The following is a 23,248-nucleotide window of genomic DNA, read 5'->3' on the forward strand; positions in this document are numbered from 1 at the left end:
AATATCTTTAATTGTGTTTGTGTCCCTTATAAAGTTTATATCTCCACTACCTGGCACAACATTTTGTGCCACACATGGTCCATCCACAAAGTCTCATTTATGTCAGATCTGGTCCTCATAACCAATGAGTTCAACACCCCTGGCCTAAGCATCCCTGATCAGGGTTCATCCAGCTGCTGCTTCAAGATGGCCAGGAAGTGGACCACCTCTCTCAGTAGCTGAGTCCACCCTTGAACAACTCTCACTGCACAACAGAATGGTTTTCCATTGGCAAAAGTGTCAGACAAGGATGCATTTTATTTCCCTGCAGAACATAGCATAAGGAAAGGTGGATGAGCTTTAACTGTAAGGAACTGTCACTGGAAACTATAGTCAATTTGTATTTCCTATTACTACATGTGGGTGTAAAAACTGGATAGTGAAAATATCTAACAGAAAGAAAACTGAGTTTTACAAATCCCATAGACCACCAAAAAGACAAATAAATGGTTTCTAGATCAAATCAAGCCTGAACTCTCCCTGAGGATATCATATTTTGGCCACATCACAAGAAGACAAGACTGATTAGAAAAGGCAAAAATGCTCACAAAAGTTGAAGGCAGCAGGAAAAGAGAAAGACACAACATGAAGTGGATTGGCTCAATAACGGAACCATGACTTTCAGTTTGGAGGACTGTTAATGATAGGATGTTTTGAAGGTCATTAATTCAAAGGGCTGCCATAAACCAGAAATGACTTGAAAGCACATCACACACACACACACCCAAAAGATTGGTCTTTCCTTTCCACCTGATCCCTGCATTTAGGGGAAGCACCTCTGGTTTTCTCAATAGAGGGAAATTTGAAAAGAGCACCACATCAGAAGATCAGGCACACTACAGGAAGAAACACAGCATATTTTGTACCAAGTCATGTTGCTGTTGCTCCTGGACTGTCTTTCTACGATCCTGACCTTGGTCCAAGTCTTCCCTTCCTGTTCTTTCTGTATTAGCTGGAAACCCCAATTTAGCTGCGCAAACCCAACTATTTTGCCTATACTGGAACCAAGGCCTTGACACCTTCCCCTGCTAGTACTGGGTCCTGAACCTGGATTTGGCCTCTCCTCTAAAGCTGGAAATGAAGAAAGGAGGAAAAGTGCAGCTTTTTAGATGAAATAGTCACACACTAGGAAGCATGGGAGCATTTGCCAAAGAGAAGCCCCTCAGATAGAGAGGCCTCGGGGGAAGGGGGGGGGGTCTTGGCAACCCAGTCTCCCCCATGACTCTGGCCTCAGTCACAGGATCTGCAACTCATCCGTCTCCGACAGACCATACTTGACTTTGTGGTCATTGAAGAGTTTGAGCAGAGCTCTGACATACATGGCGTGGTATGCGTCCACAGTCCCACAGCTTGGCCGCTCTATCTTGGGCACTGTCACAGGCTCTCCAACTGGTGGCAAAGAGGAGAAAGGGTGAGGTAGAACTGTGGCTACCCAAAAGATTTTCTCTCACCTACTAGATTCTCATCTACAAAAAAGGAGGAGTAAGCATTCCAGGAAATTCACACCCTACATAATAATTCCATGGAAAAGGTGCAGCTGCATGCATGTGGCGTCAGCCATACTTTAAAAAAAGTTTTTTGTTGTTTTTGAACATAATATAAAATGCTGACTATTAAACAAGCTCTCCCTCCCTCCTCCTTCTCTCACTGTAAGCAGAGGGGAGAAAGGGATGGAGTGGAAGCAAAATACCAATCAATTTAAAAAGGAAAAGGGAGGGGAAATGTGGGGTTGAAACTCATCCAATCAGGTTCCAGTAAGATCTATTGAAAAACCTGTAAAACGTCAGCCCAGATCCTATTTCATTCTTCACCCTGTCTATTAAATGCTATTTCCCCTTCGATCATAGAGTCAACCATTTTTCCTTCTAGGATCCTGCACATGCAGTTACAGGTTTCCAGTGTTGCAGGATAGGACATTTAACAATAGCAGCAGTCCTTGAAATCTAAAGATTCTGGCCCACTAGAAGTTTCCACGTCCAAAACTTAGGAGTAGGCTGACAGCTGAGAACTGAAAAGTTGAGTCCAGGAAAAGGTAATTTCATCACCAGCATGGCAGGTATGAGGACCGGGCAAACACGGAAGTTAGGAAACAACATCCCTCCATCTCCAGCAATTACTGTGGTCCATGAAACTAAGTCTATGGGGATGTATCAGGAGCCCAGTGATCCTGAAGGGTCCCTCCTCCTTGTACTGCACTCTAGTATATTTTAAAACTGGGGAGACAAAAAACTTCTTCATCAGTTGGAAGATGTTGTTTTTCATCATTTGGAAGCCAGTTTGGTGTAGTGGTTAAGTGTGTGGACTCTTATCTGGGAGAACTGGGTTTGATTCCCCACTCCTCCATTTGCACCTGCTGGAATGGGCTTGGGTTAGCCATAGGTCTCGTAGGAGTTGTCCTTGAAAGGGCAGCTGCTGTAAGAGCTCTCTCAGCCCCACCCACCTCACAAGGTGTCTGTTGTGTGGGGAAGAAGATGAAGGAGATTGTAAGCCACTCTGAGACTGATTCAGATAGGAGGGTGGGGTATAAATCTGCAGTCTTTTTCTTCTTATTATCTGCTATCTATGGTATTTTGCTACTCCTATACTATATTTTGTTTAAGGATAAAAAATGTCGAAACTGTATGGTGAAGGGACGTCTTTGGGATATAAAATGGAACCCCGGACATGGATTGATAGCGAAATAATGTTAATTTTTAAAAGGCTGATTTCCCCCACATTGTTAGTGTTAATGTTTCTGTCTATTCAAGTCATTGGCAGTTTGTTTCAGAATGGAAGTAAGGTTTTAGGTTATAATATCTGTTCCTTGGAATCAAAACCCCCAGCTATTTAAGATGTCACCTATCTGTCTCAAAATGTCAGTCTTTAAAGAGTGATTAAATGCAGTGTGACTGGTTGGCTTGGCTGCAGACTGATTGCACAATTGCAGACAGAAGAATCCAACTCAGGGGTGTCATTCATCTGTCATAAATGAGACCTTTTCAGGCCGGGCCATGTTGCGCCGAGCCATGTGTGTAACTATTTATGATTAGCTCCAGGAGGTTGGTCTGAAGCAGTAGAACAAAGTAGGAGTCAAGTAGCAACTTTAATGTTTCATTTTTAACGTAAGCTTTCATATGCATGCACACTTCATCAGACAAAGGAATGAGGTACAGTGAGCAGAGCTACATATAGCTGGTGGGCAGTGGTTAAGAATGCAAAGTGATATAAAGTTAGGATCCAATGGCAAAATAGTGAAATTAACAAATCGAAAGAACATTTGGTCTGGATAGCATTTGTGTGGGAAACCAATAAAAGGTAATAAAAGCTGCCTGTTAATTGCTCTATTGCTACAAGTCTAGGTTAAACAAAAAGACATGTTTTTCCTAGAGATGTTTTACAATTTATAATGTAACATACATTATAAACATCATTCTATACATTATAAACATCATTCTAGTTTGCCATTAGAAAAAAAGAATACATTAAAATATAGTGAAAATGGGTTAAGTATGTGTAATGAGATAAACAGTAAATATCATAGAATCATAGAGTTGGAAGGGACCTCCAGGGTCATCTAGTCCAACCTCCTGCACGATACAGGAAATCCACAAATACGTACCCCAAATTCACAGGATCTTCATCGCTGTCAGATGGCCATCTAGCCCCTGTTTAAAACCTCCAAGGAAGGAGAGTCCACCACCTCCCGAGGAAGCCTGTTCCACTGAGGAATTGCTATAACAGTCAGGAAGCTCTTCCTAATATTGAACCGGAAACTCTTTTGATTTAATTTCAACCCATTGGTTCTGGTCCTACCTTTTGAGGCCACAGAAAACAATTCCACACCATCCTCTATATGACAGCTCTTCAAGTACTAGAAGATGGTGATCATATCACCTCTCAGCCTCCTTCTCTCCAGGCTAAACATCCCCAGCTCCTTCAACCTTTCCTCATAGGACTTCTTCTGCAGACCCCTCACCATCTTCGTCACCCTCCTCTGGACCCGTTCCACCTTGTCTATGTCCTTCTTAAAATGTGGTGCCCAAAACTGAACACAATATTCCAGGTGAGGTCTTACCAGAGCAGAGTAAAGCGATACTATCACATCATGTGATCTGGACACTATACTTCTGTTGATACAACCCAAAATTGTATTTGCCTTTTTAGCCACATCATCACACTGTTGACTCATGTTCAGCGTATTATCCACTAAGGTGTCCACCACTACAAATATTACAGTCTTCCCTTGCAAGGGTGGGGGAGACCCATGATAAAATCTAAAGAGACTACCAACCAAGGCCTTTGTGCTGTCTCTTCAGCGTATGATCCCCGAAGACCCCTAGATCCTTTTCGCACATACTACTGCTAAGACAAGTCTCCCCATCCTATAACCATGCATTGGATTTTTCCTGCCTAAATGCAGAACTTTACATTTATCCCTGTTAAAATTAATATTATTGGTTTTAGGCGAGTTTTTCAGCCTATCAAGGTCATCCTGTATCCTGTTTCTGTATGCTACTGCATTTGCAACTCCTCCCAATTTAGTATCATCGGCAAATTTAATAAGCATTCCCTCTATTCCTTCATCTAAATCATTGATAAAAATGTTGAACAAAACAGGTTCCAGGACAGATCCTTGAGGCACTCCACTTGTCACTCCTCTCCAAGAGGATGAGGAACCATTCACAAGCACTCTTTGAGTATGATCTGTCAACCAGTTACAGATCCACCTAACAGTAACAGGATCCAAACCACATTTTACCAACTTGTCAACAAGGATAGTATGTGGAACTTATAGAAAGCCTTACTGAAATCAAGATAAACAACGTCTACAGCATCCCCCCTGATCCAGCAAGGTAGTCACTTTCTTAAAAAAAGAGATCAGGTTAGTCTGACATGACTTGTTCTTGAGAAACCCATCCTGGCTCTTAGTAATCACATCCATTCTTTCTAAATGTTCCAGGACTGACTGTTTGATGATTTGTTCTAAAACTTATCCAGGTATAGACGTCAAGCTGACAGGTCGGTAGTTATCCGGATCCTCTTTTTTCCCCTTCTTGAAGATGGTGACAACATTCACCCACCTCCAATCTTCTGGCACCTCTCCTGTTCTCCAAGAATTCTCAAAAATAATAGCCAGAAGCTCAGAAATCATATCTGCAAGCTCTTTTAGAACCCTTGGATGCAATTCATCTGGCCCTGAGGACTTAGTTTCATTTAAAGAAACTAGGTGTTTATATACTACCACTATGCTGATGCTAGGCTGGAACTTCATACCCTCCTTATACGTTCTGTTTTTGCCATGTTGAACATAACGTAACATAACATAACAATTTTATTTATATCCCGCCCTTCCTGCCGGAGCAGGCTCAGGGCGGCTCACAACAAAATTCCATACATTAGTTATACAAAATTTTTAAACAACTACATTAACAGTTTAATTAAAATTCTGATTAAAATCTAAAATTAATAAAATAGTATAATATGATATGTTAGTGCTATTTTCCGATGGCAAGTCCCCTAGCAGCTTCCCTCTTAGTTAGTGAAGGCCAGTCGGAAGAGGATAGTCTTGCAGGCCCTGCAGAACTGTTCAAGGTGCTGCAGGGCCTGCGTTTCCTCTGGAAGTTGGTTCCATAGGCGTGGAGCCATAGTGGAGAAGGCCCGATCATGGGTGCTTTGCAGCTTCACCTCTTTCGGCCCGGGAATGGTCAACAGGTTTTTCCCGGCTGACCTCAGTGCTCTCTGGGGTTCATATGGGGAGAGACAGTCCCTAAGGTAGGCAGGTCCTCGGCCATATAGGGCTTTAAAGGTGATAACCAGCACTTTGTAACGAATCCAGTATACAACTGGCAGCCAGTGCAGTTTGCGCAGCCCAGGCTGTATGTGCTTCCACTTTGGGAGCCCCAACAGCAATCTGGCCGCTGCGTTCTACACCAGCTGCAGCTTCCAGGTTCGGTACAAAGGCAGCCCCATGTAGAGGGCATTATAGTAGTCCAGTCTCGAGGTGAACGTTGCATGAATCACCGTTGCCAGATCTTGGCGCTCCAGGAAGGGAGCCAGCTGCCTTGCCCGCCTCAGATGGAAGAAGGCTGACTTGGCAGTGGCTGCAATCTGGGCCTCCATTGATAATGAAGGCTCCAGTAAAACTCCAAGGTTCCTGACCTGGCACGACCGTGTCGAACGCGGCCGACAGGTCTAGCAATGTCAGCACCACCACACCACCCCGATCCAGATGCCATTGGAGATCATCTACCAGGGTGACCAGTACTGCCTCCGTCCCATAGCCCGGGCGAAAACCAGACTGGCAAGGGTCTAGGACGGAAGTGTCATCCAGAAAGCCCTGCAACTGCAATGCCACTGCCCTCTCTATAATTTTACCTAAAAACGGTAAATTGGAGACCGGTCGGTAATTTGCCAATTTGGCAGGGTCTGCTGTACTTTTTTTCAGGAGGGAACGGACCAAAGCTTCTTTTAAAGGCGTTGGAAAGTGCCCCTCCAAGAGGGATCTAGATGTCCCGTAAAGGACATCTAAGCTCCCTCGGGCAAGATTTAATTAGCCAGAAGGGGCATGGGTCCAGATCGCAAGTGGTAGGGAGCGCAGAGGAGAGAATTCCGTCAACTTCCTCCAGGCTGAGTGGGTCGAAATGATCCAGAACTAAACCAGAAGACAGGCACGGGGCCTCCAGCTCATGTACTGTATCCAATGTGATGGGCAGGTCCTGGCAGAGCGACGTGATTTTGTCTGCAAAAAATTTCGCAAAAGCCTCACAGCCTATTTCTAATTCTCTAACGTTTGGTCTGCCCTGAGGCAGTGTAGTTAAATATCCAATTATTTTAAAAAATTGTGCCGGGCGCGAATTTGCAGACGCAATTTTGGCCGTGAAGTAGTTTTTCTTCATGGCCTTGACTGCCATCTCGTAAGACCTCATAAATGTTCTATAGGATGTTCTTGCCGCTTCATCACGAGTGCACCGCCACTGCCTCTCTAGTCGTCGGAGTCCTTGTTTCAGTCGGCGTAGCTCCAAGGTGTACCAAGGAGCCAGCCTTGAACGAGGGCACAGAAGACGTCGAGGTGCGATCTCGTTGATTGCCCTAGATAGCCGGTCTTGCCAGGCATCAACCAGGGCATCAAGGGAATCGCCAGGGGCCAAGGATCCCGAAGAGCCATTTGGAACCATTCTGGGTCCATCAGGCTCCGCGGGTGAGCCAAAATAGGCTCTCCGCCCTTACAGGGTTGTGGTATCGTCTCCATACGAGCCTTAAGGGCTAAGTGATCCGACCATGGTATCGCCTCCGTTGCGATTTCGTTCACTTGAATCCCGGTCGCAAAGATCAGATCTAATATGTGTCCCGCCTGATGCGTAGGGGTCGTAACAAATTGAGAGAGTCCCAGTGTCGCCATGGAAGACACTAGATCCATCGCCTGAGTGGAGGCCACGTCATCGGCATGGACATTGAAGTCGCCCAGGACTATAAGCCCTGGGTACTCCAGCGCCCAGCCTGACACCGCCTCCATCAGGGATGGTAAGGCGCTGGCCGGTGCGTTAGGCGGACGGTACACCAGCCAGATCGCCAACCTCTCTCCGACATCCCACGCAAGGCCAACACACTCAATACCATTGATCATTGGGGCCGGGAGAGCCCGAAAGGAGTAACCCTCCTGTATGAATACCGCCACCCCTCCCCCCTGCCCGCTAATCCACGATTGGTGAAAGACCGAGTAGCCCGGGGGAGTCATCATCGATCTTATTATTTATAGACCTGCCATTGCATAACACCAATGTCGGACGCAGGCAATTTCTCTTGGTCCCACTACTTGTCACCGTTGGGATGGGAAGTAGACTGGGAAGTAGATGTTGAGCACTGTTTTCCTCAGCCGAGAAGACTGAGGAAAAGTAGGAATTGAGCAGTTTCGCCCTCTCCTCATTACCCACTACAATTTCACTTTCATGCCTTTGCAGTGGGCCTACCATGTCTTTGCTCTTTTCTTACTCTGAACATAAGAAAAGAACCCTTTTTTATTGTTTTAGCATCCTTGGGCAGCCTAAGTTCATACTGAGCTTTAGCTTTCCTAACCTTTTCTCTATCCCTTATTTGAGTACGTCAATACAAAAAACATTATTCTGATACACTATACTGAAAGAGAAATACATTGGAATACTGTGGATATATAGCTATCAGTGAGAATGGATTTAGCATATGTAATAAGATTAAAAACAACCAATATCCCTGTTCAGTCCTGGGGAGGTGTTTGTTCCAATAATAAGTAGTAATTCAGCAATTTCTCTCTCCATTCTTTTCTTGAAGTTCCTTTGCAGTAAAACAGCTACTTTGAGGTCACTCATTGAATGTTCTAAAAGGTTAAAGTGGTCTCCCACAGTTTTCTCAGCTTTTTAATTCCTGATGTCAGATTTGAGTCCATTTATCCTTTGGCGTAGGGTTTGTCCTGTTTGCCCTAAGTAGAGAACTGAAGGGCACTGCTGGCATTTAATGGCATATATAATGCTGGAAGATGAGATGCCTCCAGCTACCATCCCAAATATACCAAACGATCCATTGTGTACAGCGAGGCTCTATGCTACAACTGCATTTGCTCCAATCCTACTGACAGATTCTCATCCGAGGGATCTACAACAAACCTTTTTGGAACTAAAGTACCTATCTGATGAAGTCAGGAAACAGATTAACAAAGCCAGAATGAGAAAACCTGTTACAAGACAGACCTAAAAAACGACAATAACAGAACACCACTAGTGTCACACACAACTCTCAACAGAAAGCAGTTCAATATATCATCAATGACTTACAACCTCTATTGGACAGTGACAGCTCTCTTTCAAAGGTACTGGGGGATAAACCTTTTATTGCATACAGACAGTCACCTAAGCTCAAACAACACCTCACCCACAACAATGCAACATATCATCTGAGCATGGACACCAGTACCGGAGCTTGCAATAAACCCAAGTGCCAACTTTGCTGCCACATATACCCAAACACAATCATTGGACCTAACAGCATTAATTACACCATCTCAGGCTCATTCACTTGTTCATCTTCCAGCATTATATATGCCATTAAATGCCAACAATGCCCTTCAGTTTGTCAGCCGATGTAACTTTACTGATAAAATGCTTAGCTGAACTGTAACCATCTTTGAACTGTGTTACTAACCTTGCATATCAAAGTAGAGAATGCAGATGTTATCAATGCTCAGTGTGAACCTTTTTTCCCCTTGATACTAACAAAGGCAGAAATTCCCTTCTTTGACGATAAGGCGCCTCCAGTGACAGTCGCTTGGCTATCCCCGGAAGAATAGCAACAACAATGAGATAAGAGGGAAAGACTGTGTGAATTGTTGCACCTCACCTCAACAATGTTTAGAATTGTGGCTCTGTATAGTTCTTTTTGATGTATCCCAATATAGCCAGCCTCCTAATGCTACAATGTATCAGTCTCAATTTCCCCTTCGTTCAGATACTTATGGATTATCGAATAAACCCTAACTTTGCAACATTTCAAAGTCTGGTTGATTGAGGTCCCATCGTCTGACACAGTTCTCTACATAAGGAAACAGGACAAACCCTACGCCAAAGGATAAATGGACACAAATCTGGCATCAGGAATTACAGTACTGAGAAACCTGTGGGAGAACACTTTAACCTTCCAGAACATTCAATGGGTGATCTCAAAGTAGCTGTTTTACAGCAAAGGAACTTCAAGAACAGAATGGAGAGAGAAACTGCTGAATTATAAATTATTATGAAACTTGGTGGACAGGAACATTGCTAGGAAAAACATGTCCTTTGTTTAACTCAGACTTCTAGCAATAAAGAAATTAACAGACAGCTTTTATTACCTTTTATTGGTTTCCCACACAAATTTTATCCAGACCAAATGTTCTTTCAATATGTTAATTTCACTATTTTGCTACTGGATTCTAACTTTGTACCACTTTGCATTCTTAACCACTGCCTACCAACCATATATAGCTCTGCTCACTGTACCCCATTCCATTGTCTGAAGAAGTATGCATGCATACCAAAGCTTATATTCAGAATAAAACTTTGTTGGTCTTAAAGCTGTTACTGGACTCCAACTTTGTTCCCCCTGCTGTTCCCTGTTCCATATGGTCCATTGATTTGCTGCAGGTGCCGGGTAATTCCCACATGGGCAGATGTTGGGCAGGGACATCCATCCAGGCCTGCTAATTGAGCCCACATAGTTCAGCTATAGATCTGGAAGGGGAGGGGGGAAAGTCAATGGGAGTCTCCAGTGACTGGCTGAGGTCAGAAGGTCAGAAGACTTTTGATAAAAGTCGTAAGTGAGAAGCAGCGTTATCCTTAGGCCTCACCCTTTCCTCTCTGGGCTACCATGCTTCCAAGAGGACATCTATCTCATGCTCAAGGATTCTTTGCTTCCAGAACCATCTGCACTGTGCAAGGACTCCAGTAAGAGGTTGCTAGTTGATTTTCTTCTGCATTTTACTGACACAGAACTATGTGCCTTGTTTGTAAACCTTTTTCCCCTTAAATTTCTTCATTAAAGCTTTATTTTGCTTTATGTGGTGTGTTACTCAGGTACAGCTTGGTTGTGTTACCACACCAAGGCAGGGTCCTGTCCTGACAAGATCCTAAAGAAAAATAACACCACTAAACCCTCCAGGTGCTGCTGTGCTCTCTCTGTCTCTTTCAGTGTCTGTCATGGATGGGTGACAGAGCAGGAAAAGAGAGGACAGACCTGAAGGGGTTTGTGACAATACCAGCTTTCCAGTTTTCCATCAAGAATGGACAAAAGAATGAAGCTGAGTCTGTGTTTCATCTTCCAGTCCAGGCTCTTTCCTCGTGCCAAATGATTCCAACCCTCTGAAAGCCTCCTCTCCGCTGGCTGCTCTTTTCCCCCTTTCAGCATCTGCTCTTTTCAGCAGGTTTTTTGTGCTGACATGAAGATGATGATGGTACCCTTGGGGAACCCCACCACGGTAGTCTCTTGCCCAGCACATAGGCCAGTGGCAGATCTAAAATCTCCCCTAAGCAATACTTCCTCTAAGCTGTGGGGTCTTGTGAGCAAATATTCTACTACAAGAGTACTGAAGAAGATATTGGATTTATATCCCGCCCTCCACTCTGAAGAGTCTCAGAGTGGCTTACAATCTCCTTTACCTTCCTCCCCCACAACAGACACCCTGTGAGGTGGGTGGGGCTGGAGAGGGCTCTCACAGCAGCTGCCCTTTCAAGGACAACCTCTGCCAGAGCTATGGCTAACCCAAGGCCATGCTAGCAGGTGCAAATGGAGAAGTGGGGAATCAAACCCGGTTCTCCCAGATAAGAGTCCGCACACTTAACCACTACAGCAAACTGGCTCTCTTACTGGCATTAAAGTTGTAAGCAACTGCATAAATTAGTTTCCTCTGGGGCAATTTTTCCTAAGCTAAGACACAAACGTGTGAGCTGGAGGCTAACGAATTGTGAGCTAGCTCACACTAATGTAGAAAAGTTGATGGCAGAGCTCATGAGCATAACTCATTAGCATATGCTGCCCCCCCACCCTCAGCCAAAAGCAAACCGATACAAGAAAGGAGAGCCCTGGGTGAGCGAAGTCTGCTTGGGCTGGCTAGAGATCCATCCAGCCCAAGCAGCCCAAGTCACTGTTGGATGACTTGAAGGGCTGACGGAAGCCTGCCAGCTTCTCCACTTGTTTGCCTGGGGCTCTCCTGGGCTGCCCCCTCCCTCGTCAAAAGGCCAGCAGGCTACCTGCTGCCCAAAATGGAGAAAGGGTGGTGCGGGCTTCTCCAGGGGTTAATGTGGGCTGCTGGGGGCGTAGCAAACCCCTTGGTGGCTGACTGGCTGCCCGCTCTCCTAAGCCAGGGATTGTTATGCAGCTGCACCAACTATTCAATGGAGAAGGTAGGTGGGGGGGAGGAGGAGGTGGAACCCACAGAAAGGTTCAGGAGCTGCGCTCCTGTGAGCTCCTGCTGGATCTGAGGCCTGACTGGGATCAAGATAGAACAGAGGGCAAGAAATCTGAGGCATGCTTAATAGTGTGCATATTCATCACATTTTTATAATGCCTCAAAACCTCCCAAACTTGTTTGACCAGAGAGGACAGTGGGACAAAGTTTGCCTCCACATCAGCCTCAGTCAGCATTCTTGTCAACCGTTCTGATCCTGAGTTGGGGTGAGCTAGCTCACAGTTTTTTAGCCTCTGGCTCATACATTTTTGTCTTAGTTCAGGGAAAATGGCCCCAAAGCAAATTAATTTATGCAGGAGCTCACAACTTTAATGTCAGTAGTGAGGAAGTAGGATTTTGCTCACAAGGCTCCACAGCTTAGAGGGAGGATTGCTCTGAACATGTTTCCGGTTCCTGCACAAAGCTGCACAATAATTTCCCAGGCACTAAGAGACTCTCCCACACTCTGCACACCAGGATTGCACTCTGCAATCCTGTATCCATAGCCTGTTCACTGTTGGATGACTTGAAGGGCTGACGGAAGCCTGCCAGCTTCTCCACTCCGCCTTTAAAAGCACAGAGCAGCCCCAGAGTCAACCCTGACAGCAAAGGGAAGAAAGGCTTAGTCCAAGTAATGCATCCCCCTGCCCCTTCCCCCGGAAGTGAGTGGAATGTCCCAGCCCATAATGGAGTGTGGAGTGAGGCAGGGGCAAGTAGGATTTGCCCAGTACAAGGTACAGGGGATGGCTTCAAAATAGGGAGGGGGGGAAGGAGCTGGCCTGCACATCCCTCAGCCTCTGGAATCCCCTCCCCCAAACCTAAGTCAGCTGTATTTGTGCAGGCAGGTCCATCTCTCTGCCTGGAAGGGGGGGCAGCACTAGCACAGAGCTGACCCTCTGTTAAAAGCACTCAACCCAAAGAGCAGCTGGCCACTGTGACCTGCCCACTCAGGACTGTGACCTGCCCTGTCTAATACAACGACCCACCAGTGACGATGCAGGACTGGCAGCACTTCTTGTGCTCTCCCTGCTTTCCAGAACCCCGGACAGGTGGGATTTATTGTGCAGTGAAATATGCAGAGTGTGTGTATGAGAGCGAAATCCCTCTCCACTCCTTGCTATGAACTGCTATCCAGTTCCTAGCAGATGACGCTTGCTAAGGCTTCTCTGCCATAGCATTTCATCCTAGCCCATCTGGGTATTCTCTGCCCAACTCACTCTGGGCAAACAGGGCCTGGGCCTGTTTCCAGGTTCCACAGGACAAAGGAAGAGTGCATCTCAGTTCAGGCAGGAGAAGAGTGGGTCAGAAGATACTCACTGACAGTGGTAATAGGCCTGGGGAAAGGCAGGAAGCCTCGGGAATGGACAGAGCCAAACCCCCTTCCATAAAAGAGGCAGGGAGCAATGCCCAGCAGTTTCTGGACTCTGTTCTGAAAGCTCTTCATGCGGCTGCCTTCTTCAAAGACCACCTGCTGGAAAAGATCATTCTCTCCAAAAGTGAAGGCAGGAACCAGGTGGGCCCTGTGTGGGAGAGACCGTCACAAATAAGTGAGGGCAACTGGCAGTCTTAAGAGTCACAGCTTACATTGTGTCTGCATGATGTTGTGACTCCTCACGTTGAACAGTGTCTTCATTAACCCGCAATGCCTTGAGAGTGCAGAAACAAGGGGCCACCCACACATTCACTCCATCCCACTGGCAGGATCTGACTTAACAGTTCCTTGTGTCTTTCTTTAAAGAATCTTGGCAAATAGTTTCCAGTTAGTTGGGTCATTGGACTATTTCAGACACAGCCTTTGAACTCAGCCAAGTGGTCGAATGACCTGGCATTTGAATTTACTTACCCATGCTGGAGGGCCATTCGGACAAAGCCTTTGCGATTTTTCAGAATTAATGTAATCAGTCCTGGCTGGCAGGTGAGTGATTCAGCTGCACCCCCAATGGCAATTCCCACAGCGTTCCCGGTGCCGTTCATGGAGATCAGGTGCCCAATGGCTGCACGGGTCACAGGACAAAGACCTACAGAGCAGAAAAGGCTGAGAACTGTCTCCCAAAGTGTCAACTTGTCTGTGGCCTTCCACTGAGTCAGGCTGTTGTTTCTTCAATGACATCACCCTTTCACCCACTTTATCCAAAAAGATCAAGATAAGTTTTAAACTTTTAAACCAATAGCCAAATATGAAATAGAACAATATAATTAAAGGGTAAATTAAATCCTGCATTGTGAATGATAAGAACATAAGAACAAAAGAGAAGCCATGTTGGATCAGGCCAATGGCCCATTCAGTCCAACATTCTGTATCACACAGTGCCCAAATGCTCCATATTTTTATCTAACCCCCTCTTGAAGCTGGCTATGCTTATAGCTGCCACTACCTCTTGTGGCAGTGTATTCTACATGTTAATCACCCTTTCATTGAATGCCCACGAGTTCTTGTATTGTGAGAAAGGGAGAAAAGGACTTCTTTCTCTACCTTCTCCATCCCATGCATAATCTTGTAAACCTCTATCATGTCACCCCGCAGTCGACGTTTCTCCAAACTAAAGAGCCCCAGGTGTTTTAACCTTTCTTCATAGGGAAAGTGTTCCAAACCTGTAATCATTCTAGTTGCCCTTTTCTGCACTTTTTCCAATGCTATAATATCCCTTTTGAGGTGCGGTGAACCAGAATTGCACACAGTATTCCAAATGAGACCGCACCATCGATTTATACAGGGGCATTATGATACTGGCTGATTTGTTTTCAATTCCCTTCCTAATAATACCCAGCATGGCTTTAGCCTTTTTTATTGCAATCGCATAACACATTTTCAGTAAGTTATCTACCACGACCCCAAGATCTCTCTCTTGGTCAGTCTCTGCCAGTTCACACCACATCAACTTGTATTTGCAGCAGGGATTCTTGGCCCCAATGTGCACTTGGCCACATTGAACCTCATCTGCCATGTTGACGCCCACTCACCCAGCCTCAGCAGATCCCTTTGGAGTTCCTCACAATCCTCTCTGGTTCTTACCACCCTGAACAATTTAGTGTCATCCGCAGACTTGGCCACTTCACTGCTTACTCTCAACTCCAAATCATTTATGAACAAGTTAAAGAGCATGGGACCCAGTACCGAGCCCTGCGGCACCCCACTGCTTACTGTCCTCCACTGCGAAGACTGCCCATTTATACTCACTCTCTGCTTCCTATTAATTAGACAGTTTTTGATCCACAAGAGGACCTGTCCTTTTACTCCATGACTCTCGAGCTTACTAAGGAGCCTTTGATGAGGAACTTTATCAAAAGCTTTTTGGAAGTCAAGGTAAACTACCTCTATCGGGTCTCCGTTGTCCACATGTTTGTTCACCCCCTCAAAGAAATGTAACAGGTTAGTAAGGCAAGATCTTCCCTTACAGAACCCATGCTGAGTCTTCCTCAATAACCCGTGTTCATCAATGTGCCTACTCATTCTGTCCTTGATAATGATTTCTACCAACTTTCCCGGTATTGAAGTCAGACTGACTGGCCTGTAGTTACCCAGATCTCCTCTGGAACCCTTTTTAAAGATCGGGGTGACATTTGCTACCTTCCAGTCCTCAGGAACGGAGGCAGATTTCAATGAAAGATTACATATTTTTGTCAGAAGATCCACAAGTTCAACTTTGAGTTCTTTCAGAACTCTTGGATATATGCCATCCGGACCTGGTGACTTATTAGTTTTTAATTCGTCCATCAGGTGTAGGACCTCCTCTCTTGTCACCTCAATCTGGCTTAGGTCTTTCAACACCCCTTCCAACAGAAGTGGTTCCAGAGCAGGCAAACACTTCTCATCTTCCACAGTAAAGACGGAGGCAAAAAATTAATTTAGCTTCTCAGCCATTTCCCTATCCTCCTTCAGTAATCCTTTGACCCCTTGGTCATCCAAGGGCCCCACTTGTCAGACACTGGAAAAATTAATCTGAGAAATATCTAGCTTAGTTAGCTGAAATGAAATGCTTAGCCTAACTGACTCCATTTTCTAATCTCTGCTACTAACTGTCAAGTCTGCTGTATTGTTGTTAACATGTTATCCAACTCTGGTTCAGAAGCGAAGGATTCTGGACTTTTACTGAACACCGAATGCTGCTAGCTACCTCTCCTCCCCCCCTCCCCTCTTAGCTATGTCTTTGTTGTGAAGCCTGCTTTGAAATGCTGATATGGTAACAAGATTTCGGAGCCTTCTCAAGCTGGGTGTCTGTGGGAGTGTTAAGCGCCAAGGCCTTTTGCTTGGGAACGAAGGAGTAGCATCCTAGTGTGAAACTATACTGCATAGAGTGCCCCTCCCGTAGGAATCCTTTGATCTTTACCTTAAAATGCTTGGTTAATTTCTGTGTACCCCAGTCCTTCAATCTCTATTATGGTCTTCAGCTCTGTTTTCAATAAACTAATAAACTTTGATACCAAAGACTCGTTATTGAATCCAGCTGACTTGACATTTTGAAGGACTCCCTATCTTGGAGTTCAACCTTTCCGGCAACTGAAAAGGCAATGTCCGACCAGACGCCGGACGACGGAGAACTCCCAACAAGAACGGAGGGGGCCGAGACACCCTGGCACATCCACACTGCCAGAAGGACCGCGGCTTCCCCTCCCCAGTTTCAGCTGGTGTTCACTCCCCGGCAATACCAGCCGAGGACATCGACCACACTTATGGACCAGGCCCCAATCCGCCGGGAGGCGATCATGACCCACCACACCAAGCGGGTGCAACTGGCCAAAGCCGCGGCTACCAACCCGGGCGAGCCGGAGGAAGGAGGCGAGGCGCCCGTGACCCAAGCCCCGGGCAGCGGGAGCGAAGGCGCAGAGTGTGAAGAGGAGGGCGGGGGGGCGAGACCCAAGGACCCGCACGACGAAGACTACCAGATGTTCCGGTCGATGGTCCGCCGCGAGGTCGACCGGGCAGTGAGGGACCTCAAGGACCAACTGCAGACCCTAACCGCCCAGCTGGGGAGAGCGTTGGGGGTAACCGGGACCCGCCAGCAACAACCGGTGCCAGCGGGGCCGCAAGGGCGGCCGAGCCAACCTCCACCCGCCGCCCCAGCGGCCCGCCCAGCGCCAGCGGCGCCCCAAGTGCCGGCGGCCCCCGCCCCGGCCCGGCAGCGAGACTTAGGGGGGGGTCGAGAGCTGGATGCAACTTTTGACGGGGATCCGGAAGAAGTGAACTATTTTGCAATCCAAGCGAATAGCTACATGTACTACTGGGGAGACCTATTCCCCGATGAGGTGAGCCGAGTGGACTACTTGGGGTCAAAGCTGCGGGGTCCTGCTAAGAAGTGGTATGTGAGCCTGTGTGAAACTTCGTGAACACGTTCGTGCAAGCCCTACTGACCCAATACGAGGACCCCCTGCAAGAGGCCAGAGCGCTTTCAGCACTGCGGAACATGAAGCAGGGGGCCCGATCCATCCGAGAATATGTGGCAGACTTCCAGGCGAACGCCGCCCGAGCCCGGAACTGGAACGAAGTGATGAAAATCGAGCACTTCACTAACGGGCTGAACCTTAGCATTCTGGATCGGGCTCTCACCCAAGCCCAACCAGACACGCTCGTGGGGTGGATCCAGCTCACGGGAGAGGTGGAAACCAATCTGAAGAGAGTGGCCATGCTGCGGCAGGCGCTGGCGACGGGAAAGGGGGGACCCAGAGCCACCCCGGGGAAGAGCGAGCACCCTAAAGCCAAGAAACCACCGGCGGTCGCTCCGGGGGGACCCCGCCGTTGCTTCCGGTGCGGCGACCCAAATCACCTCGCTTCCAACTGCCCTCAGCCTCCCTCTGGGACCGCCCCGGCGCCAGGGTCGATCCGGCAGAGCACCCCGGGCCCCAAGAAAGCACCTGGCCGCCCTAAGGATGCGGCGAAAAGCAGCGCGTTGATGGTGCAGGAGGAGCTGCAGGAAGAAGAGGTCCGCCTGTCCGCGGAACTGGCCGACCTCGCGTGGGAAGAGGAGCCGGTGGGAAACGACATCGACCTGCTTTGAACGGTGCCAACCAGCAGGTCGATCGGGAAAAGGCACCACTAACGGTAAAAACCACGGGAAAGCTGTACTTTGTGATGGTAAAGCTGTTGAACCCAAAATTGAAAAGATTCCTACAGATTCGAGCCCTCATAGACTCAGGGCTCCCATTGGGGTGTTGAACTAATCTCCCCCAAGGTGGTGGAGGCCCTGGGGCTGGAGCGCGCACAACTGCCCCACCCCATGCTGTTTGAGCAGATGGACGAGTCGGTGATGGGGGGGGCCGTGCACGCAGGAAACAGAGCCATGCCCCTTGGGGATTGAGGGGCATTGGGACCTAGAGACGTTTGTCATTGCTCAAGCGTGCGGCTATCCAGTGGTGTTGGGAGTGGGGTGGCTGGAGAAACACGAGCCCCTTATCCGCTGGAAGGCACAAACCATCAGGTTCCCCGACCCAGACTGTAGCGAGCACCTATGGAACCCAGCATGGGGGCCGCGAGCGCCCGCCGCCCGAGAAAGGGCGTGCGTCCAAGTAGAGGAGGTGCCCCAGGTCCCGAGCGCCTACCGCGACCTGATGGAGGTTTTCAGCGAGCGGGAAGCCAATCAATTACCCCCCCCCATCGGAACACAGACTGTGCCATAGAGCTAATCCCCGGGGAAAGTCTACCCCGGGCCAAACTCTACCAGATGGGGTGGGCGGAGAAAAAGGAACTGCGCAAGTTCTTAGACTTGAACCTGAAGAGAGGCTTCATCAGACCCGCAACCGCCCCCCACGCGGCCCCAGTGTTGTTTAGAAAGAAGAAGGATAATACGCTTAGACTTTGCACTGACTTTCGCGGGATAAACGCGATATCAATGTCCAATGCCTACCCCATCCCCCTCATCAAAGACTTATTGAACATGGTGGCGGGGGGGGAAATCTTCACAAAGCTCGACTTGAGAGACGCGTACTTCCGAGTGCGCATCAAGGAGGGGGATGAGTGGAAGACGGCATTCAACACCCCAATGGGACAATTTGAGTATCTTGTTATGCCGTTTGGGTTGCAGGGGGTGCCGGGGGTATTCATGAACTTTATAAATGATGTGTTGAGAAAATTTCTGTACAAGGGGGTGGTGGTGTACCTGGATGACATCATTATTTACTCGCAGGACGAACAGTCCCATGTAAAATTGGTGAGGGAGGTGCTGACCACCCTGCTAGAGCACCAGCTGTATGCCAAACTGTCTAAATGTGAGTTTCACTGCACTGAACTGGACTACCTAGGATTCCGAGTGTCTAGGGACGGGCTAGCCATGGACCCTGCGAAAGTCCAGGCGGTCTTAGAATGGGCTCCCCCGAGGACACGTAGACAGCTCCAATCATTTCTCGGATTCTCCAATTTTTATAGAGGATTCATTGAGGGGTTCGCCCAGATCGCCCTACCCCTGACTGACCTCCTCAAGACAAAAGGGAAGGGGGAGGACATGAAACGCCCCGGAGCCAAGCTAAACTGGACGCCCGCTTGCCAGGCGGCTTTCGACAGGCTCAAGCAACTGTTCACTAGCGAGCCAGTCCTGAGCCACCCAGATGAGCAAAAGGGCTTCGTGGTTCAATGCGACGCCTCCGATGTCGCCCTAGGAGCCATTCTCATGCAGAGGGATGGGGAGGGGAAGCTACGGCCCTGTGCCTACATCTTGCGAAAGTTCTCTGACGAGCAGAGAAATTGGTCAGTGTGGGACAAGGAGGCTTTCGCAGTCATGTTTGCACTAAAAACCTAGAGATCGTGGTTGGAGGGAGCTAAAGTGCCGTTCGAGATCTGGACTGATCACAAAAATCTCGAGGCCCTCACCCGAAAGAGGAAATTAAGTGAAAAGCAAATCCGGTGGGCAGGATTCTTTTCAAAATTCGATTTCACCCTAAAACACATCCCGGGGACCCGGAATTTCTTGGCCGACGCCCTGTCCAGGCTCCCGCAACACGAAAGTCAGAGGGAAGAGGTGGTTGACTCACTAATTCCCCCACGCAAGTGGCGGCCATGGTCACCACCCGCTCACAGAAACGGAGGGAGCTAGACGGGCTCAGCCGTGAGCGCATCGCCTTGGAGACCGAAAGGGAGGGAGGTGGGCGGCCCGAGGGGGTGCAGAAGAGAAAGGACGGATTGTGGTACAAGGGGGAGAAGCTCTACATACCGATGTCACTGAGAAGGGAAATTTTGCAACTGTGCCATTCGTCCAAGCTGGCCGGTCACTTTGGCTATGTAAAAACCTTGCACTTAGTGAACCGACAGTTTTGGTGGCCGTCCCTGCGAAAGGACGTGTCAGAGTTTGTGACCGGTTGCCCGGTGTGCATAATGGCTAAGAAGAGGGGAGGGAAGCCCCCGGGTCTGTTGCTGCCACTGGAAACAGCCAAACGCCCCTGGTCCATTGTGTCCATGGATTTTATAGTAGAACTCCCTTCGTCGAGGGGAAAAACAGTCATTTTGGTGGTGGTGGACATGTTTTCCAAACAAGCACATTTCATCCCCTGTGCCCAGCTACCCACAGCCAAGAAACTGGCGACCTTATTTTTTGACCACGTGGCAAAACACCACTCAATCCCCGACAAAGTCATTAGTGACCGTGGACCTCAGTTCGTTGCCACCTTCTGGCGGGAGTTTTGCAAATTGTTAGGGATGGAGCAGGGACTGAGCTCAGCATACCACCCCCAGACGGACGGACAGACAGAGAGAGTGAACGGGGTGCTGGAACAATATTTGCGGTGCTTTGTGAGCCAACGCCAGTCCGACTGGGTAGACCTCCTCCCCTTTGCAGAGTATGCCTATAACAACAGTGCCCACAGCTCCACCAAGGCTTCCCCCTTTTTCACAGTGTTTGGGTATGAGGGAAAACCGATCCCGATGCTGCCTGGGGGGGGAGATCCGGGCACAGACTCTGCCTTCGAGCAATGGTGGCAGGGACCCAGCCAATGCTGGCCGTCCATCCAGGAAAACTTAAAAACAGCCAAAGAGGCTTATAAGAGGCAATATGACAAGTCGCATGTGCCGGTCTGGGAACTAAAAGTGGGGGACTCAGTATACCTGTCAATGGAAAATCTACCCCTCTCCCAACCATCCAGGAAACTAGCTTTTAAGTTCGTGGGGCCCTTTAAGATCAAACGGGTAATTAATCCAGTAACGGTGGAGTTAGATTTGCCTCCGGCACTTGGTAAAATCCACCCTGTATTTCATTGCAGCTTACTTCGTCGGAGCCCGCACCCGACCGACTGGCACCAATCAGAGTCAACGAAGCACAGTTCTGAAACGCAAAGCCATAATCAGGAGCCACCTCGAGCCCGCGCTGCAGGGGGGTCTTAGGGGGGGCAGTATGTCAAGTCTGCTGTATTGTTGTTAACATGTTATCCAACTCTGGTTCAGAAGCGAAGGATTCTGGACTTTTACTGAACATCGAATGCTGCTAGCTACCTCTCCTCCCCCCTCCCCTCTTAGCTATGTCTTTGTTGTGTAGCCTGCTTTGAAATGCTGATATGGTAACAAGATTTCGGAGCCTTCTCAAGCTGGGTGTCTGTGGGAGTGTTAAGCGCCAAGGCCTTTTGCTTGGGAACGAAGGAGTAACATCCTAGTGTGAAACTATACTGCATAGAGTGCCCCTCCCGTAGGAATCCTTTGATCTTTACCTTAAAATGCTTGGTTAATTTCTGTGTACCCAAGTCCTTCAATCTCTATTATGGTCTTCAGCTCTGTTTTCAATAAACTAGTAAACTTTGATACCAAAGACTCGTTATTGAATCCAGCCGACTTGACACTAACTATGGGAAGGGAACCTGCATATCAAAGTAGAAGCATAGTTGTTACTAACACTGGTGTGAATTCCCATCCCTGGAACTAACAAAAGCAACTTCCCTTTGATGATAAAATGCCCCCGGGAAAGGCGGTTTGGCCGTCCCTTTGAGATCAAAGACCACTCAGAGATAAGAGAAAGTAACCATGTGAAATGTATCACTTCAGGCTTAAAATGCATGGGAATGTAGGATTGTTTAGAAACCTTTGATGTACAATTCCTTAAAGTGATGCCTCGCTTGCAATATTGTATCAGTTCCAATCTTTCCACGCTCAAAAACTATGAACTCTCAAATAAAGCCTTAAACTTTGTATCAAATGGAGTCTGGTTGATTTGAAGTTCCATCGTCTGACACCACTGCCTCTCTGGCTGGTTTCCTGCTTCTAATATATTTGAAGAAATTTTTATTTTTGTTCTTTATGATTTTTGCAATATGCTCCTCATAGTCCCTTTTTGCCTGCCTGATCACAGTCTTGTATTTGATTTGCCATTGCCTGTGTTCCCTTTTATTAATTTCACTTGGACAAGCTTTCCACTGCTTAAAGGAGTCCTTCTTACCTTTTACAGCTTCCATTACTTTGTTTGTTAACCATGCAGGCCTTCTCTTATACCTGTTTGTACCTTTCCTAACTTGTGATATATATTTTATCTGTGCTTCTAGGATTATAGTTTTAAAGAGCCTCCAACCTTCCCCAAAGGGTTTTGACTGTATTTACCTTTCCTTTCAGTTTCCTCTTTGCATGCCTCCACATCTCAGAGAATTTACCCCTTTTAAAGTTAAACGTGGTTGTGCTGGTCTTTTGGGCAACTCCCTATTTATACAAATAGTGAAATCAATAACGTTATGGTCACTGCTCCCAAGTGGTGCGATCACTTTTACATCTCTCACCAGGTCTTGGGCATTACTTAGGAACAAATCCAGGATCGCCCCGCCTCTGGTAGGTTCTGTGGCCATTTGCTCCATAGCACAGTCATTGAGAGCATCTAGAAACTCAGTCACATTCTCTCAACCAGAACACATATTGACCCAATCAATCTGCGGGTAGTTAAAATCACCTATGACGACACAGTTTTTTCGTTTAGCCACCATCTTTAAGCCTTCCATCATATTATAGTTGTCTTCTGTCTTTTGATTTGGTGGGCGATAACAAACTCCCGTAGTTAAATTGCCTTTTGGGCCCTCTATTTCAACCCAAAGAATTTCTATAAGGGAGTCTAAATCTCTGACCTCAGTCTTAGTGGACCGTATGCCCTCTCTGACATACAGAGCCACCCCACCTCCAACCCTTCCCTCCCTATCCTTCCGGTATAACTTATATCCAGGAATCACCGTGTCCCACTGATTCTCCTCATTCCACCAAGTTTCTGAAATTCCCACAATGTCTATGTTTTCTCTCAACACTAAACATTCCAACTCACCAATTTTACTTCAAAGACTTCTAGCTTTTGCGTACAAACATCTATAATTTCCTAGGCAAGCTAGGCCCGCCACCTTCTT

At 47.5% G+C, this 23,248-nt stretch overlaps 1 protein-coding gene across 1 annotated transcript in view; it reads right to left on the bottom strand.

The window, feature by feature from the left end:
* Window positions 1-277: 277 nt before the first annotated feature.
* The window catches only part of LOC132579549 (diacylglycerol O-acyltransferase 2-like), a 100,000-nt gene continuing 77,029 nt past the window's right edge, over window positions 278-23,248 (bottom strand). Inside the window, exons 6-8 of the mRNA XM_060249997.1 lie at window positions 13,809-13,983; window positions 13,283-13,485; window positions 278-1,428 (exon numbers count right to left, since the gene is read on the bottom strand). Coding sequence (XP_060105980.1) covers window positions 1,274-1,428; window positions 13,283-13,485; window positions 13,809-13,983 — 533 coding nt within the window. The 3' untranslated portion in view covers window positions 278-1,273. The remainder of the gene's footprint in view (window positions 1,429-13,282; window positions 13,486-13,808; window positions 13,984-23,248) is intronic.

This window comes from Heteronotia binoei, chromosome 11, assembly GCF_032191835.1.
Source record: "Heteronotia binoei isolate CCM8104 ecotype False Entrance Well chromosome 11, APGP_CSIRO_Hbin_v1, whole genome shotgun sequence".
NCBI lineage: Eukaryota > Metazoa > Chordata > Lepidosauria > Squamata > Gekkonidae > Heteronotia > Heteronotia binoei.